At 35.2% G+C, this 19,967-nt stretch overlaps 1 protein-coding gene across 3 annotated transcripts in view; it reads left to right on the top strand.

Annotated features, from left to right (window-relative positions):
* The window catches only part of FBXW7 (F-box and WD repeat domain containing 7), a 233,766-nt gene that overhangs the window by 139,181 nt on the left and 74,618 nt on the right, over positions 1-19,967 (top strand). For all 3 annotated transcript variants that reach the window (XM_072773639.1, XM_072773642.1, XM_072773643.1), the window contains one exon: positions 428-1,012. In XM_072773639.1, coding sequence (XP_072629740.1) covers positions 497-1,012 — 516 coding nt within the window. In that variant the 5' untranslated portion in view covers positions 428-496. The remainder of the gene's footprint in view (positions 1-427; positions 1,013-19,967) is intronic.

The following is a 19,967-nucleotide window of genomic DNA, read 5'->3' as shown; positions in this document are numbered from 1 at the left end:
TTTTATCTTGGTTTACCTGAGCATTTCCTAAACTTAACTGATCACTGGATAGTTTTTTATGATATACTTCATAACATTTTCTGGAAGTTTTATAAAAGATAGTTTATGGATTGATAATTGAAAATCATTTTATTGGTTAAATTATGTTTTATTGGTGAAAGCAATTAAATTATGAAGCTTCAATTTAAAATTATTTTTTAAAATATTAAAATAATGTTTACCATGTGATTTTTGTGTATATCTATAAAGTCTCATAATTTCTACATTTTAAACTTCCTGTTTATTCCTAAAGAACACCTAATGTCTCAGTAGCATCAAATACTTTTTATAGTCTTTAATAAAATGTGGAATATAGACCTAGAACATAAAAATGAAAGATAATGTAAATTGTACAAACCTTTTTTCCCCCCCTCATTTTTCCCTACAGAATGTGAAATCCTTTGCATCTTCTGATAGTCTAGCCAAGGTCCAAGAAGTAGCAAGCTGGCTTTTGGAAATGAATCAGGAACTGCTCTCTGTGGGCAGCAAACGACGACGAACTGGAGGCTCTCTGAGAGGTAACCCTTCCTCAAGCCAGGCAGATGAGGAACAGATGAATCGTGTGGTAGAGGAGGAACAGCAGCAGCAGCAACAGCAGCAACAGCTCAGACAACAAGAGGAGGAGCACACTGCAAGGAATGGTGAAGTCGTCGGAGCAGAACCTAGACCTGGAGACCAAAATGATTCCCAGCAAGGACATTTGGAAGAAAACAATAATCGATTCATTTCGGTAGATGAGGACTCCTCAGGAAACCAAGAAGAGCAAGAAGAAGATGAAGAACATGCTGGTGAACAAGATGAGGAGGATGAAGAAGAAGAGGAAATGGACCAGGAGAGTGATGATTTTGATCAATCTGATGACAGTAGCAGGGAAGATGACCATACACATAGTAACAGTGTCACAAACTCCACTAGTATCGTGGACCTGCCTATTCACCAACTCTCCTCCCCATTCTATACAAAGACAACAAAAGTGAGTATATTTAGTCTGCTGTTCCCCTGAGACATTTACCTATTCATATGAATTGTGATGAAACTTTCCTCACAGTCTTTGTTACTGCTGCAAAATTAACTTCAGATGTGTAATAATAAAATGAACTAAGTTTTGTTTTATGGAAGGTATTAGAAATAGAAATACTGATAATAGGACAATCTTATTACAAATCGAAGGTAATTAATCCTATTACTATGAAAAATTATTGATAACAAATTTTATCCCTACGACAGAGGTTAGTAGTTTGTGTGCAGTGGAGAGGATTGGAGTGAAACATGTTTTATGTAAATCAAGTAGCAAAGAATCTTTTCTTATTTAAAAAACGCAGGTGGTTGGGGTAGGCTGTTTATTTACAGGTGTTACTCCAAGGCACAAATTATTGTTAAGTTTCTGTCACTACTTCCCTTATTTGCAGTTTTCATTTTCTTTCCCATTCCTAAGAGACAGCTCTGTCTGTCTGTTGTATGTGCCTCCTTATTCATTTGGCCAGTAGTAGCCCATGGAGTTAGCCATAGGCATGGTTTTTGTTTTCATTTTTAGAGAGAGAGTGTGTGCATACATGAGCAGCAGGGTGTTGGGGGAAGGGACAGAGGGAGAAAGAGAATCTTAAGCAGGTTCCACGCCCAGCATGGAGCCTGACACTGGGGCTTGACCTCATGACCTGAGCTGAAATCAAGAGTTGGTTGCTTAACTGACTGAGCTACCCAGACATCCCTTAGCCTTAGACCTATTTTAAAAGGTAGACAATTAGACTTTTGTCTAAATCAGAGAAATCTTATCAACTCTGGGACTTGGTGATAATCTAGTGCTGAGAAAAACAGTTCCACTGGACATTGTCCTTTGAGGCTCTATCAGAGAATAAGGACTGGAATATCACTGCTCCCTAGGATCATCTTTGCTACTAGATAGGCAGGGAGGTCCTGAACATTGAAGTGTGTCTGAAATAGAAGGAGGAAGTGATTGGGCAGCTGCAGTAAATTTGGAATTGCCAGTGCTTGTTCTTTGGGATGGCATGTGGGCTTCTTTCCTCAAAATATTCTTGGATATTATTATATCCTTTAAAATTATGGTTATGACAAGAGGTGGGCATTATAGAGAAAAAACAGCAGTGTTACTTCTCTCCCTAATTTTCCTGTATATTCCTCGCCCCCAGCCCTCCTTCAAATGATAGTCAAAATGAAATGATACAGTGTCTGGGCTTTGCTTCAAAATAATCCTGAAGGAGAAAAGGAAAGAGGATATAGATTGGCCATGAGTTGCTGAATATTGAAATTGGGTTCCAGAGATGGGGATGGTTTGTAGGTGTTTTTCTGTGTGGTTTTTAAAGTATGTTTAAAATATTACATAATTGAAACATTTTTAAGTTGTGAAGAATATGAGCACACACACAGACCTCAGAAAATGATAATCAAAGTTGGAAATAGGAGTTTTCTTTACATATCTTGGTCTTGTTGACTAGCTCCTAAGTCAAGTAAGTGCTGACTTCTCTATGTTGAATTTTATTTTCTTTGTATTTTGGTGCTATTGAAATTACAGGAAATTCAGTAAGACATCATGTACTTTTTGCTGGAGTTAGAATTTATTTTAATCAATATTTTAGGCAGTGTTGCTATATACTAGTCTATTTAAAGAGGAAAGAAAGTAAAAAGAATTATACTCAGAATGAATGAGGTATGTAGCACAACTTCTATCCTTTTCTTCCCCCTCAGCCTTCTACATTCATAAATCTTTATGTTTGCATGCTTTTTGGTTCTTTATCATTTGAAAATTAGATAAAAATCATGAATATCCATGTAGAGTAGACTTATAAGTCAAACATTTCTTTGGAATGGAACATTTTAATTCAGTTATTCAAAATTAAAATAATGTTCATGTGGTTTATCCACTTACTCTTATTTGCTTATTTTTAAATTGAAAAGTGAATCATCTGTTTAGCCCATAATATACAAACACATGTAACATCATCTTCTTTAATGTAACTTGACCTAGAATGAATAATTTTGATGCTAGGTTTAATACTTGAATTGCTGTATCATTTTTGCTTCAGGTTGTAAAACTTTAAACTCTTCTAAAACATGTTTATCCCTGATTTCCCTAGCCTGTCTGCAAGTTTAGATTTTATTTAGTTGGTTTGATCTAAGAAGAAGCTCTACCTCTAATAGCTACAGCCCTGCTTTTTGGTAAGGCTAAGGACTTTTATAATGCAATCCTGCCAGCTTCTATCTCCCTGATCTCTTGATCTCTCTCCCTCAAGGTTACTACATCTAAAGAGGGGGTTTATGTCTCTCTTTTGTCTGAAGGTTCAGGTTGGGGAATGGGGCTTAGTATTTGGTTGTATTAGCTTATTTAAGAAAGAAGTTTAATCAAAACTAAGCCTTGTTGAAAAATGCAAAGCTATCAGCAAGTTGTGCTATATTTTAAATTAAAAACAAGAAAGCCAGCTAGACAAAACATAGCTTTTTCCAGAAGGAAAAGTCATCAGATTATTCTGCAGGAAAACTACTAGTACACAGATTTGACAGATGCTTTATCATTCTTCCCCCCCACCCTTTAAGATGAAACTGTAAATAGAACTTTTAGATATGTCTTCTTATACAGTTATTTAGTTACATCCGTAAAAGCAAAGTAACAGGGATCCCTGGGTGGCGCAGCGGTTTAGCGCTTGCCTTTGGCCCAGGGTGCAATCCTGGAGACCCGGGATCGAATCCCACGTCGGGCTCCCGGTGCATGGAGCCTGCTTCTCCCTCTGCCTATGTCTCTGCCTCTCTCTCTCTCTCTCACTGTGTGCCTATCATAAATAAATAAAATAAAATAAAATAAATTAAAAAAAAAAGCAAAGTATCGATTTTAGGTCAGTTTTTTTCTAGTGTCTCTTGAGTGATGAATGCATATTATTGTGCTGTACATACAAGGCCATAGGAGTAGACTGAGTACTAGTGACAGCAGGAATTAGATGTATATATGTGCATAGGTGTTTGTGTGTGTGTGTGTGTGTGTGTGTGTGTATCCTGGTGTACACACTTTGGATGTATTTATTGTTTATTTTGAGGTCATTTTCCTGCACAGATATGGCAAGAAGAATATAAACTATTTGACTGCCAAGGCAACGATGCCCCTCTGCAGAGTAGTATTTCAGGTTAAAATTGGCCCATTTTCCTTTTTCTCTTTTCCTGGATCTCTTCTTTACAATTGTTCCCAGAGTACTTTATTTTTTCACCAACACTTTAAAGATGTCACATATTACTTCATTGCTTATAAAGAAAATGTCAGTCACCCATGTATATAAATCTTTTTAATACAGTAAATGAGGAAAAGGTCTCATTATTTTATAGATTTTATTTTAGAGCAGCTTTAAATTCTTGATTATTATAAACATAAAACACTTCTATAGACATTACTCTGGGCCACAGTTTTAAGACTTCTTAAATCGTGACTTTTGAAGAGAGTAAAGGTATAAGAATCATTTAAAAAATCCCTTTCTTTTCACCTTAATATGGGATTAGCAGGATGCCTGAGTGCCTCAGTGGTTGAGCTTCTGCCTTCCGCTCAGGGCATTATTCCAGAGATCAAGTCCCACATCAGGCTCCCTGAGGGGAGCCTGCTTCTCCCTCTGCCTGTCTCTGCCTCTTTCTGTGCGTCTCTCATGAATAAATAAATAAAATCTTTAAAAAAACATACGGAATTAGCCTGTAGTTTTACCCAAAATAGCTTTCAAGTGTGGTGTTTTTCTTTTGGTTGTGTTTTTGGTTTTGTTTTGTGTGTGTGTGTGTGTGTGTGGCAGTTTCTTAAACATTCCCTGTGGACAGCTATGCTTATTTGTTGGTCATTTCTGAACATGTTGTTTTTCAAATATGGTAATGAGAAAAACCATTTTTGTCCTTCCTGGCATTGGTCTTTTCTTTGAAAACATACTAAAAGTATCAGTCTTTTTTTCTCCTCTAGTCACCAAAGATTTGTTTGTATCGGAGGCTATGCAATAATATACATTAAAATTTCAGACCATTTTAATGTTAAAATTCAAGGGTACTGGCAGTCAAGAATTGGTATTTATTAAGTCCATACTGTTTGCAAGTCCCTACGATAGATAAGTAAATAAAAGTAAGAAAGCCCAAATGATTCACCCAAAAATCAAACTCAAAGTGACCAGAGATTTGATTTGATTTGATTTGATTTTTTTTTGAGGGCAGTTTTGTTTTATTAGGCTTAGAGTAGCATTCACCATTTACATAGCCCTTTAGAGTTTACAATTTACTTCCACATCCTTAATCATATGACAAGACTATGACCAGCGATTTTAATCCAGATCTGCCTAATTTCAGAAATCCCCCTTTCTCTCCATGTGCTATGCTGCCCCCTGTGGTAGAATTTTGCCAACATTACTACATGAGATTTTCAGCATAACTGCCGGTGTGTTTAGGTTCTAGACTCTGGAGTGTGATGTCTTTCTAATACCATGTCATATTTGAAATCATCAGAGCTACCCTTTAGTGAAGGTTCAGAGGGTTCAATTAACTGCTTTACTTTGTGGTATCTAACAAAGATTTTTGAAGATATGAAGGCTTGAGGCTAAATTGTAACAAGAAGAAATGATGGTGAAATTTGAGATTGGAGAACAGGTATCACTTTTTCCAGAGTACATCAAACTTATTTCTTTTTTTAAAATTTTATTTATTTATTTATTTATTTATTTATTTATTTATTTATTTATTTATCTATCTATCTATCTATCTATCTATCTATGTATCTATCTATCTATTTTTTTATTGGTGTTCGATTTGCCAACATATAGCATAACACCTAGTGCTCATCGCATCAAGTGCCCCCCTCAGTGCCCGTCACCCAGTCACCCTCAGCCCCTCACCCACCTCCCTTTCTACCACCCCTTGTTCGTTTCCCAGAGTTAGGAGTCTCTCATGTTCTGTCTCCCTTTCTGATATTTCCCACTCCTTTTTTCTCCTTTCCCCTTTATTCCCTTTCACTATTTTTTATATTCCCCAAATGAATGAGACCATATAATGTTTGTCCTTCTCCGAGTATTTCACTCAGCATAATACCCTCCAGTTCCATCCACGTCAAAGCAAATGGTGGGTATTTGTCATTTCTAATGGCTAAGTAATATTCCATTGTATACATAGACCACATCTTCTTTATCCATTCACCTTCGGTGGACACTGAGGCTCCTTCCACAGTTTGGCTATTGTGGACATTGCTGCTATAAACATCGGGGTGCAGGTGTCCCAGCTTTCACTGCATCTGTATCTTTGGGGTAAATCCCCAGCAGTGCAATTGCTGGGTCGTAGGGCAGATCTATTTTTAACTCTTTGAGGAACCTCCACGCAGTTTTCCAGAGTGGCTGCACCAGTTCACATTCCCACCAACAGTGTAAAAGGGTTCCCTTTTCTCCACATCCTCTCCAACATTTGTCGTTTCCTGCCTTGTTAATTTTCCCCATTCTCACTGGTGTGAGGTGATATCTCATTGTGGTTTTGATTTGTATTTCCCTGATGGCAAGTGATGCAGAGCATTTTCTCATATGCATGTTGGCCATGTCTAGGTCTTCCTCTGTGAGATTTCTCTTCATGTCTTTTGCCCATTTCATGATTGGATTGTTTGTTTTTTTTGCTGTTGAGTTTAATAAGTTCTTTATAGATCTTGGATACTAGTCCTTTATCTGATACGTCATTTGCAAATATCTTCTCCCATTCTGTAGGTTGTCTTTTAGTTTTGTTGACTGTTTCTTTTGCTGTGCAGAAGCTTCTTATCTTGATGAAGTCCCAATAGTTCATTTTTGCTTTTGTTTCTCTTGCCTTCATGGATGTATCTTGCAAGAAGTTACTGTGGCCGAGTTCAAAAAGCGTGTTGCCTGTGTTCTCCTCTAGGATTTTGATGGAATCTTGTCTCACATTTAGATCTTTCATCCATTTTGAGTTTATCTTTGTGTATGGTGTAAGAGAGTGGTCTAGTTTCATTCTTCTGCATGTGGATGTCCAATTTTCCCAGCACCATTTATTGAAGAGACTGTCTTTTTTCCGGTGGATAGTCTTTCCTCCTTTGTCGATTATTAGTTGACCATAAAGTTGAGGGATCAAACTTGCTTCTTAACCAGGGGTTGTGTGGTGGCTAATTCTGTAAAGTTGACTATTCTGCCTACAAATTCTAAAGTCAGCTTGCTTTCTCAGATAGGAATGTCCATCTTTTCAGTTTTAACTCCCTCCCTTGGCCTTATTGTATTAAAAAAGGTCTTGTTTTCTAAAGAGATACATAAGAGTCCTTCTGTGTTTAATGTGGAGTAGCAACTCATTTCCTACTAAAATGAGCAGTGGATGAAATTACTCTTGGGCCAAGGCTTGTATCCTCCTGGTCTTTTCATGAGGAGAACCATGTTTGACCACCAATTTCTGCTTTTTCCATGTCTGTCGTTGCCCTCTAGCTTTCTCACAGTTCTGTTCCTTACTTCATTCCAAATCAGTTTTTTTTTCCATCCTAATTGTTAGATTTCTCCTGGCAACTAAACAGCTTTTTTTATCCTTTTTGTATCAAATAAGAAATAAATGTCTATTAAAATAGACAAAAGTCTGAGGCTTTTTCTTGTTTTTAGGTTCTAAACAATAGAGAAATTAGACACAAGGGTCACAGTGCTAATCAGGAGATCAGAATAATAGTTGTGTTTCTAGTTCACCATTCTCTAACCACTCCCTTGGACTAGAGCTCCTGGGAAACTTTGTAGGACACTATGGCTAACATCTGAAATCTACCAGGCTCTAAATTCTACTCTGTTGTAGGTAGAGTTCTAGAGAGTGCTGGGTAGTTCAGGAGTCCCTTGCCTTGTCTTGTGTTTTTTTTTTTTTTTTTTTTTTTTTAAGATTTTATTTCTTTATTCATGAGAGACACACAGAGAGAGGCAGAGACACAGACAGAGAGAGAAGTAGGCTCCATGCAGGGAGCCCGACATGGGGCTCGATCCCAGGACCCTGGGATCACACCCTGAGCTGCTCAATCGCTGAGCCACCCAGGTATCCCCCTTGTCTTATTCTTGCTAAGACAAAGAACTTAAATTCAAAATCTGTTAGGTGTAAATACATCCAGAGAGCAACAAGTGCTATGTAAGGCAGTTATCTTGAATCCACTAGAAAACTCCGTGAATAGAGTCATGCTTCCCACTTTTGTGAAGGATGACATGCTAGAAATACTCATTCCAGTTTAACCTAATTTGAAACATGTGGAATCTAAGAAATAAATGAGCAAAGGGGAAAAGAGAGAAAGAGTCAAACCAAGAAACAGACCCTTAACTATAGAGGACAAACTGATGGTTACCAGAGGGGATTGGTTAAAAAGCTGATAGGGATTAAGGGGTGCACTTGTGATGAGCTCCGGAAATGTATGGAAGTGTTGAATCACTATATTGTATGCCTGAAACTAATTTAACACTATATGTTAACTAACTAGAGTTTAAGTAAAAACAAAACAAAAACAAAAACGTGGAGAGGATAGTAGAAATGGAGGGAAGGAAGCATACTGGCAAGATGAGTTTTCCCCAAACATGATAGAGTGATAAGAGCTTTTCACATTTGAACTTGAATTCTGATTTTGTCACTTATTATATGACAGTAAGTATGTAATATCATTGAACTGTTTTCTTTTCTGTAAAATAAGACTATAATACCTCTCAGGGCTTTTGTAAGGATTAAGTAAAATAATATATGTAAAGCAGGTAAAATAGTGCCTGGGACACTCAGGTAGTTTATGGATGTAAACCAAGTGAGGATGTGACCTTATTTTGTTTATCCATCTTCTATTCCACACCCCTAATTTCATAGAATACACTTCATTCCCCACAGCAGATACCAAACTTTGTATTTTTAAATGACCGTTAGAGTTCAGTCATCATATCACCCTCTAGTGGAAAAAAATATAAATAGAAAAATGGTAAGTACTTTGAAGAGTACACTTGAGGATTGGGAACATACTGTTATAAGCTGAGCCCATCTCTAATAAAAATAAAAATATGACATAAACTCCCAAGGGGTTATATTCACAGATCTTCACAGTTGATGGTATGTACCATTTCCTTTAATTAGAATTTGTCAAGTTTCTCTAAACTTTCTTTTAAAACATCTGTATATTTAAATGCTTTGTGAATCAATCTTAGAGTTGGATGCCAAAATGCATTTTAGTTTATTATCAATATCTAATTAATTCCTGTTAGTGCAGTTTTTAAAATATTTGTTGACATTATTTTAAACTGTAGGAGGTCTAAATGTTAGACATGTTTAACTCTGTATCTATGTTACAAGTAATTAAAAATTATTTTAATTATGGATTTTCATTCTACACCAAAAAATAGTCTTTCCATAGAATGGACAATTAAAATAATTTTTAATAGTGTTCCATTGGTTTTTGCCTTATGCATATGATAAACTCTGAAGTATCCACAAATGGTTATCCTCAAAATGTTCCTGTTTCATTTGTGTATAATTACGATGACCTGATCTATGTTAATAGGGTTTTTGTTGGTGAAGGGCAAGATAGTATGAAGAGGATAAACGAGTGTAGTAAGTTCTGCTTTCGCTTTGGTAGATAACTCCAAATTTCTGTCTCAAGCTCTTATGCATCACCCAAACCTGAGTCTTGCATTACCAGCTGTCTCTTGGGCATTGTCATCTCAGTGATCCACTGAAAACTAAAATTACTCTTTCTTTCTTCATACTAATATTTTATTTTCCTCTCTGGATTGTCTAGTCTCTGTTAGTATCCTGATCTTCTGGTCATTTGGTGGAAAAGGGCTTGATTTTTTTCGTATCCTCTAAGCCTGTGGGTCGGCTGAAGAGTTTTAACAGATTTGAATACTTGGTCTTCTTTTTACTTACCCCCAGGTGCTTGTAAGATCCAAATTGGAGAGTCAGCGTTTAAAATGTTAACAGTATCTGCTTAGGTTTCTGTTTGTACCAGGCTATTATAATGCCATGTGCTTGACAATGAGTAAAGCATTATAAATGATTGAATGAATTTTTTAAAAATGGATTTTTTAGCTCCATAGAGATAAGTAACCTCAATATAAATATCTAATGGCCTATTTCCCACTAATGAAGTCAAATCCATAAGTAGACGACACTTGAAGTCTTTCATAGTCTTATCATGGGTCTTTCTACCTGATTTCATTTCTATGCCTCCCCTTGATTTTAATGATCTCTGCTTTTCTCCCACTAGCCAAATCTTTCAAAACCCAGGTCAGATTCCACCTCTATTTTTATACCTTCTTAAAATTGGAAAAGTCCTTAAACCAGTTTTTGGCTCTTTACATTGCACAGTTCAGTTGCTTTTGCCTTGTGACTTTCAGGGTAAGTTTTGTCTTGAGTTGATATTTATTTCTTTTATTTTTTTTGAGCAGTAGAAATTTGATGTGTTTGTCTCTAGTGCTGATTTGGGTTGAGAGTTACAATTCACCAATTGTAATGTGAACAATTCTCATTTCACCTCTTAAGATGTACCCAGGCTAGACTATAAATTATAAATAGGCATGCCATTTAGGTTTAGATTAAAATTCAAATATTCATTATAAGGATAGTTACACTGAGAAATGTTAATAATACAAGTAGCCATTCTAGGGTAACATTCTAATGAGAAGTTAGAATCCCAGTTTAAGAACCATGTTGCTAAGATGCAGAAATTAATTTATAACCATTAACAGTCATCTTTTTGAAGAATATTTAACAGCAGGAAAATGCTTAAAAATCTAATGTTTACAAAAAATGTAGAACTCGAATTGTATATACAATATGATCTTGATTATAGAAGAAACATACATTAACCTGTATATGCATGGAAGAAGATTAGAAAGAAACCAAATGCTAGAAATTCTCTCTGAATATGGCTCAGTTATTTCTATTATATATTATATACTTTTCAGAATTTCCTAAGCTTGCTACAATAAGTATTACTATGATTTAAGAAAAAACCTGCATCACTTGGAAATCCATTCTTCTTTAGTCTTTTTGGAAAGTTTCCATAATGGTAATCCTCCAGTGGAGGATTGGACAGAAATAATTCTCATAAGGAAGAGCATTATTAATGATTGCTTCATGAAAATACAACTGAATATAATGGAAATGGCAATGAATTCTTTAAGACTAGTTCTTTGTGTAACCAATTCTTCATATCGCTAGTACTCAGGTGCCACCCTGACAATTTTCTAAGGTCAACTTCCCACATTATTATAAGAGTAACAATTAGTATGATGGTATCTTTATTTTTAAGGTATTTATTAAGTCTCCTGAGACAGAATTTGAATTGGAGGGAACCTTTGAGATCACCACGTCCAAACCTGTGCCATTGGTTTTAGTAGTAGTCTTGGGCTTAAAAATGAAGTCCTCACGAAGAGAAACTACAGTGTGAAGTAATGTATTTTTATACAGTTCTTTATGTTGACATCTGTTACTCTGCTCTGGTCCTTGTTCTTCCATCTAGAGCAGTAACACCCTTTATTATAAAAGAAGACTGCTGTCATATTTATCCATAATTTTTTCTCCAGATTGAATCCCTTCAGTGAGTTTTCTAGGGTCACCATCCTGTTGCTTTTCTCTGGACAAGTTATTCTTGAAGTGCCCTGTCCTGTAGTCAGTGTGGTGCTGCTGGCCTGCAGTAGAGCCAGACTCAGCTGTTCTTATTCTGAACCTCATCAATATAATTGAAAATAGTATTGATAATGATATTAATAATGATGATTTAAAAAAACATATATTGAACCCTACTTACTATATGCTAGAACACTATGCTAAAATCTTTCCACACAGAATCTCATTTAATCTTAACAGTCTTGATGTATAAATTCTAATTTTTATCTGTGTATCAGAGATGAGAAACAAGTGAATAAAGGTAAAGTTATTTGTCAGTTGCCAGTCAGCTGATTAGTAGTAGTGGAGCTAGGATTTGAACCCAGATCTCATTCTGGGTACAGGTTGCACTTTTGTTAAAATTTGGAAAACAAATTTTAGTGAAAAACAGTAATTTTGAGAGGAGTTGGGCTATTGAATAATCCATAAAGCTATGACTATACCATCTGTTTTCATGACCAAAAGTTACCCCAACTTAATCTCTGCTCCCATGGTATATTTATTATGAGTCATATCAGATTGTATTAAAATTTTTTGCTGCCTTCCTCCTATGCAAGTCCTTTGATTTCTTATTTATCTTACCTAATAATATGTATCATGTATAAGAAGCCCCAATACCTAGTAATTTGTTAGTAAATAATTAGTGAATAAATTTTTACGTATTACTTACCTTGACCACATGGATACATATTTTGCATAAGGATGGTCACTGTATACACTGTTTTGCTGTTTTCCATCCCTGCTTCTTGCAACATTTATGTGCAGGTTTTCGTTTAGGCACAAGTTTTCAACTCCTTTAAATAAATACTAACAAGCATGATTGCTGGATCATAGAGTAAGAGTATGTTTAAGTTTGTTAGAAACTGCCAAACTGTCAGAATGTCTATACCATCTTGCACTTCCAACTAGCAATGAGTGAGAATTCCTGTTGCCATCTTTTGTTGTCAATGTTTTGGATTGTGGTTATTCTGATAGGTGTGTAGTGATATCTCATTGTAGTTTTAATTTGAAATTTTATAATGACATATGATGTTCAGTATCTTTTTTGTGTGCTTATTTGCCATCTTCTTTGAGATGTCTGTCTAGATTTTTGTCACCCATCTTTTAATTGGGTTGTTCATTTTCTTATTGTTGAGTTTTAAGAGTTCTTCATATGTTTTGGTTAACAGACTTCTATCATATTGTCTCTTGCAAATATTTTCTCCCAGGCAGTGGCTTGTGTTCTTATTCTCTTGACATTATCTTTCACAGAGCAGAAGTTTTTAACTTTAGTAAAATCCAGTAAAATCAATGATTTCTTCCATAGGTTGTGCATTTATTTGATACTGTATCTGAAAAGTTCTTACCATACCACCAATGCCATCTACGTTTTCTTCTTTGTTATCTTCTAGGAGTTTTCTAGTTTGTGTTTTACATTTAGGTCTGTGATCCATTTTCAGTTATGTGTGTGTGTGTCTGTCCAGTTGTTACGGCACCACTTGTTGAACAGACAATCTTTGTCCCATTGGATTGCCTTTGCTTCTGTGTCAAAGATTTGTTGAGTATAGTTCTGTAGGTCTTGTTTCTGGGCTTTCTCTTATGTTCCTTGTTTGTTTGTTCGTTTCTTCTGTCCACAACATTTTTCCTGGGTGACTTGTGGAAATCGACTTTGAATAACTCTTCTCTGTTGAATCACAACTCTAGTGTATAGTTCAGGTAGGTAATATTAGGCAGAATTATGTGCTGAAAAGAACAGAAGGTAAGAAGAGCTATCTGTCTGCTCTCTCTCTCTCATTTATTAGACATAGTCCTTGGGCTCATCTACTAACCTCCTTGAGCCTCAGTTTCTTCACTATTAAACAGGAATAGGGATCCCTGGGTGGCGCAGCGGGGGATCCCTGGGTGGCGCAGCGATTTGGCACCTGCCTTTGACCCAGGGCACGATCCTGGAGACCCGGGATCAAATCCTATGTCGGACTCCCAGTGCATGGAGCCTGCTTCTCCCTCTGCCTGTGTCTCTGCCTCTCTCTCTCTCTGTGTGTGACTATCATAAATAAATAAAAATTTATTAAAAAAAAAACAGGAATAGAGTAGCTACCTTTACTGCAAAGTGTTGTATGGAAGTTTAAATGAGGTGATAAACGTGAAATACTGCACAGATTTTAAAAAGCTATGCAAACATTTATGATCATTTATATTGTCCTTATTATCTCCATGTTAGGTGACATGCCCATAATCAAGGCATGGGTTTATCCAGTGTTGCTCTTTATATATTTTTTCTTAATCATTTACTGATAGGGTTTCTTTTTTTCCAGTCAAGACAAGCATCTTTGTCTTTGTGATCAGTGAGAGATTCTTTCCAACATGAAAAGAGGTAAACCTAAATGCGGATAAACTTGTTACTGCAAATTTCAAGACTTGCTTATCATGGAGCAATGCTTGTGCATTATCAAGTAAGCAAGTTTGGAAAGGAAAGTGAGGATATTTTGTTCCTTTGATCTGTGTGTTCTCTTATCACTACCATACTGTCTTGATTACATAGCTTTTTAGTAAGTTCTTGAATTGGGTGGTATCAGTCTTCTTATTTTATTCTTCTCCTTCAATATTGAATTGGCCATTCTGGGTCTTTTGCCTCTCCATACAATTTTTAGAATCAACTTGTCAATATCCATAAAATAACTTGCTGGGGGGATCCCTGGGTGGCGCAGTGGTTTAGCGCCTGCCTTTAGCTCAGGGTGCGATCCTGGAGACCCGGGATCGAATCCCATGTCGGGCTCCCGGTGCATGGAGCCTGCTTCTCCCTCTGCCTGTGCCTCTGCCCCCCTCTCTCTCTCTCTCTCTCTGTGACTATCATAAATAAATAAAAATTTAAAAAAAAATAACTTGCTGGGATTTTGACTGGGATTGTATTGAATCTACAGATAAGGTTGGGAAGCACTGACATCTTGACAGTATTAAGTGTTCCTATGAAAGAACATAGACTGTCTCTTTATGTAGTTAACTATTCTTTGATATCTTTTATTAGAATTTTGTAGTTTCCCTCATACAGGTCTTGTACATATTTCATTTAGAAATCTTTCATTAATGAGGGGTTCTAATGTAAAAGGTAATGTATTTTTATTTTCAAATTTGCTTGTTCATTGTTGATATATAGGAAAGTGATTGACTTTTGTATGTTAACTTTGTACCCTGCATGCTTGCTGTAGTTGCTTATTAGTTCCAAGAGTTTCTTGCTTGATTCTTTCTTTCAACATAGACGTTCATGTCATATATGATTAAAGGCAGTTTTATTTTTTTCTTCCTGATCTGCATACCCTTTATCTCCTTTTCTTGTCTTAACTGCATTAATGAGGACTTCCAGTACGATGTTGGAAAGTAGTAGTGACAAAGAACAACCTTGCCTTGTTCCTGATCTTAGTGGGAAAATATCCTACCAGTAAGCATGGTATTAGCTGTATGGTTTTTGTAGATGTTTGTCAACTTGGGGAATTTTCCCTCAATTCCTAGTTTGATGAGAGCCCTTCTTTTATTCTTTTAAAGATAATTATTGTATGTATAATATATATAGAATTAAAAAGCTTTCTTATTTCCTTCATCTTGTTTCTACCCTTTCTACTCAGCAACAGAGATTTATTTGATATTTCTGAATGTAGAGAAATTTAGGTTACTTTGGTATCTTTGCTGAAACTTTTTCCTTATCTTTTAAATGTTTTTCCACTCTATAGTCTCTTACAAATTTCAGTCCTCTTTAAGATCCATTTTAAAGCTCAACTGCTTTAAGAATATTTCACAGAACTTTGAGCAAATCTGTATCTCCATTAGTTCTTTGTTTTTAACTTATGTTGTGGTAATTATAGTCAGCTTTTTTTCCTAAAATTTATATGTATTTAGATTGTCGATAGACCTGATTCTCTAAGAGTCTAAGAGTCTCTTGTATCTTATAGGACCTTGTATTTTGTGTATAGAGAATGCTTTAAAAATTTAAATGGAACTTTCAGAAAACAAAATATGTTTTGTTTTTACAAACACTGTCTGATTTAATCCTGTTCCACTTAATGTGAACATTTACAGGGTTTTGAACCTAAGTATAAAACTTTAAATTTGTCCCTTTTAGATTTTCTAATTCATTATTTCCACTGCCGCATCACTAATTTCCATGCTCCTTTATGAGGTTCCTCCTTACCAAGATTATTTTATATTAAGACTGTCTTCTAGTATTTTCATTGTCCCTCCCAGCTGTGTAGTTCTCAGTGCATATGTATATACATCTAGATAATTAAATCAATGATATCGTCAGTGAGGAAATGAAGGTAAGGTTGAGGCCTAAGGGATAGGTAGGAAGTAGTGTTGTGGGAGGCCATAAAGAAATAAAAATAAGGAGTCATAACTTTGAATAGTGGCAGAATTTTTTTCTTTCAAAATTTTATTTAAATTCAGGTTGGTTCACATATAGTGTAGTAATAGTTTCAGAGGTAGAAATTTAGTTATTTATCAGTTGTATATAACACCCAGTGCTCATTAATAGTGGCAGAATTTTTAGAAATAAGCATAGAGCTAAACTAGATGACTACTTGAATATATTATAGGTATTTATATGGGTTTATATTGAGCAAATTTATTTAGATTTCTTTGTTTATATTGTTTCTTTAAAAAAAAAAAAAAGATCTTATGTATTTATTCATGAGAGACACACACAGGCTACCCCTGCAGGGAGCCTGGTATGGGACTGGATCCTGGGACTACCAATCACACCCTGATCCAAAGGCAAAGGCTCAACCACTGAGCAACCCAGGCATCCCTGTATTTGGTTTCTTACTGGTTTATGATAGCTGATTGATTCTTTAAAGGGTTATACAGAGTTTCCATGCCATAGTCAACTTCCCTTTCCTTGACAGCTAGAGGATTGATCTTGATGCCAAGTACAGGAACTTCACAATATCTTCCTATAGTTTGTAAAGTTTTATTTTTTATTTTTTTATTTTTTTTTTAATTTTTATTTATTTATGATAGTCACAGAGAGAGAGAGAGAGAGGCGCAGAGACACAGGCAGAGGGAGAAGCAGGCTCCATGCACCAGGAGCCCGACATGGGATTCGATCCCGGGTCTCCAGGATCGCGCCCTGGGCCAAAGGCAGGCGCCAAACCGCTGCGCCACCCAGGGATCCCTAGTTTATAAAGTTTTAAATTGGAAATATTATTTGCTTAATGTTATATGAAGTGAGTGACAGAGCATGGAGTTTAATTTAGATTTTGCTCATACACCAGTCATCTGTTCCCCTCTTTACCTCCCCCAAACTCCAATATATAAGAAAATAATACATTTAAAAAATATTTTAAAAATCTATAATAAACGTGGGTTTATTATTTGAAATTAGCGTTTGACCAAATTTAATTTAGACATTAGTATCAATTTGAAAGCCTTTTCACAAAAAAAAAAAAAAAAAGAAAGCCTTTTCACCAGTGATCACAATCTTAAAAACCTTATTAACAAGATTCTTTTCTGCTTAAAAGTCTGCTTTTGACTTTGACTCCTATCTTAAAATGTCATACCTATCTTTGACTTCTCCTTTAGGCAACACAGTTTTTACATTACTTCCTTGTATGGTTGCTGTAATGACTCTATAAATTATGATAAAGAGAAAAGCCAAGTTGGATGACTTATAGACGTAGAACATAGGGAAAAGAAAATATGGTTAGAGAATATAAATTAGGTGTGTTTTAAATACCTAATTTGTAGTCATGACACTATTTTTGTTTCTTCTTTGGAAATTACCTTAAATTCAATACTGAGTAGGTTTATTGAGAAATGCTGGGGTTTTTATTTTGTTTTGTTTTTAATTGGTGTTGGAATTTTTTTATGGGTAAACATTTAAAAGCACTCCAGAATTCTTTCAGTGAGTACTGTAAATGTGAATAGTAGAGTAGTTCAAAAGAAGGCACAGAGAAGTCAAGTCACAAGAGATACAACTTATTTAGGTTTTTATAGAAGTCATATATAAGTATGTTTAGCATATTTAGTAAATAAGAGAAAGTATTTTTTACTATTAAATGTCATGAAAGAATTAAGAATTCATCTGTTTCTTCATTGAACACTAGAGGGCCATATAGTACCTTATTGATAACTCTTCTAATGTGTTTAAATATATTTAGTAATTGCTTGTCTCTCTTCTAATTTGTTTTCTGGTACACTGTTTCTTGCTCAGAATTTGGAACTAATATTTGGAGTGGTTATGTGCATTGATATGTGAGTTGTCTTTTTCTTTTTTAAACCAGCAACAAGTATAAGATATACTTATCTTCATTTTGCTATTTTAAAATAACAATAACAACAAAAAGTGAAGAAAGAGTGAACCTGTGCACAAACTTACTCTGCTTTGAGAATATAAGGATGTTTTTAAGAAATTTCTCAAGTATCTGCACATGAATACAGTAAAAACAAAAAGTCTTGTCATTGTTAACTGCTTTGGGCTTCCTCAGCATATATGTGAGAAAAGAATGTTTCCTCTAAGCTGTCTTGTCCAAATTTCCTCTTGTGTGAGCATTGAAGGTAATTTTGCCTGGTGTAACCACCTCAGCATCCTAAACTAAATGAATATTTGAACAGATGATTGTTCTTCCTCAATTTCTTTTAGTTGCTTAGAGTGAGGAAATGAAAAATATGATCTACAGGGTCCAAGTAGATAGGGTGAATGAGTGTGAAGAAAGTCAAAATTGAGCCAGTAAGATTGCTTAGGGTCTTATAAACTGCAGGGTGTATGTATGTGCGTGCATGTGTGCCCATGTGTGTTTTCCCCAAAAAGTACTAATATTCAGTGAAAAAAAGAAAAAACATTGTGCAGGCCTTGAAAAAAATGGTTTTGAGCTACATTTAACTTATAGACTACTACTGATCTTTTTTTGTCTTTTTTTATTCAAATATAATTGACATAATTGATCTTTGATACCTTATAAAGAAGTTCAACATCTTAAGCATAGCCTTGGTTAAATTTTTATTTCTCCCCTAGATACACTTTAGAGAGTACTTGTCATTATTAATTTTTATATTCTGTTTCAGGGGGAAAATTAAGGACATTTTCTCTTTAACTACTTTTTTTTTTTTACTTTTTTGTGTGTGAAGAAAGATTAGGTTGAAGTTGGGAAACACATTGTTTACATTTAGTAGAGAGCATGTAAGAGGATCATGTGACAGATGGGGCAATAATACATTTAAATACTTAAAAGAACCTTATCTTTTGAGTCTCTCCTCCTTAGATTTGCAAATTTTAATACCTTAAATCATTACCTCAAATTAGTACTCTAATGAAGTGATAGAACTGTGATCTTTAGTTCTTTTACTGAGGAGGTAGTCCTATCAAATATTGATGACCTTTTCAGTTTAAAATCATTGCTATATAAATAGTATTTTTTAACTGTGATAAAATTGTATTTTCTTTGTGATGGCTGTTTTTTGTATCAGTCTAGTTTTCTGAAAACGTTATTGCTGTATTTTGACAGATTGACGTGAGTTCAAGTGATTAAATACTAAGCTTGAATTCTGATCTTTTTGTTTAGGTGATAAAATTAGTTCTTCATAACATAATCTGCTTGGCGAATGTTATCTGGTCAAGAGTGTAAAACAAGTAAGAAAGAAATCAGAATCTGGTTATGGTGAGAGATACCTGAACTGCTTCTTCCTTAAGAAGGAGAAATATTAGATACTATTGATGAAGACGTTATTGTGTTTTTAACAGGTATCTGGAAGAAAACATTGTCTTACTAGTTAAAATTTGGTTCAGTTTAGCAATTATGATTACACCAAAAGAAAGTACTGGCAGAGACTATGAAAACAAAGCCAAGAGAAAAGATAAGGAATGAATTATGATGAGAGGGAATACGCTGTTAAGAGGATACAGGTTGCCCACTCATAAGGGCCTATACCAGTATTCTTCAAAGTGTGACCCTAGACTAGATGTGTCAGAAGCATCTGGAGTTATTAACAATGCAAGTTGCTGGGTTACATTTCAGAGCTACTTAACCAAATCACTAGGGTTGGGATGTGCATTTTTAATAAACTAACATGATTCTAATGTAAAGTTTGCAAAACATTGGCTATTACTTTACCTCTCTGTTTCCTTGTGATAAAATTAAGAGGAAGATATGCTGAGTCCTCTCTCAGAAAACATGTCAGTCACATGTGCACACACACACATAACCCCTTTTCTTAAAATTATATAAAAGGAATTTCTCACTTGGGGGCTTCATGAGTGATCGAGTAGACTATGCCCTTAATAGTGTATCTATAACAAATGCAAATGCTTATTAATAGCAGTAAATAGAGACTGTGATTTCTGAAGTTTTCAAATGTTA

Source organism: Canis lupus, chromosome 13, assembly GCF_048164855.1.
Source record: "Canis lupus baileyi chromosome 13, mCanLup2.hap1, whole genome shotgun sequence".
Classification (NCBI taxonomy): domain Eukaryota; kingdom Metazoa; phylum Chordata; class Mammalia; order Carnivora; family Canidae; genus Canis; species Canis lupus.
The sequence above is the reverse complement of the archived record's forward strand: the minus strand, read 5'-3'. Positions and strand labels throughout refer to the sequence as shown.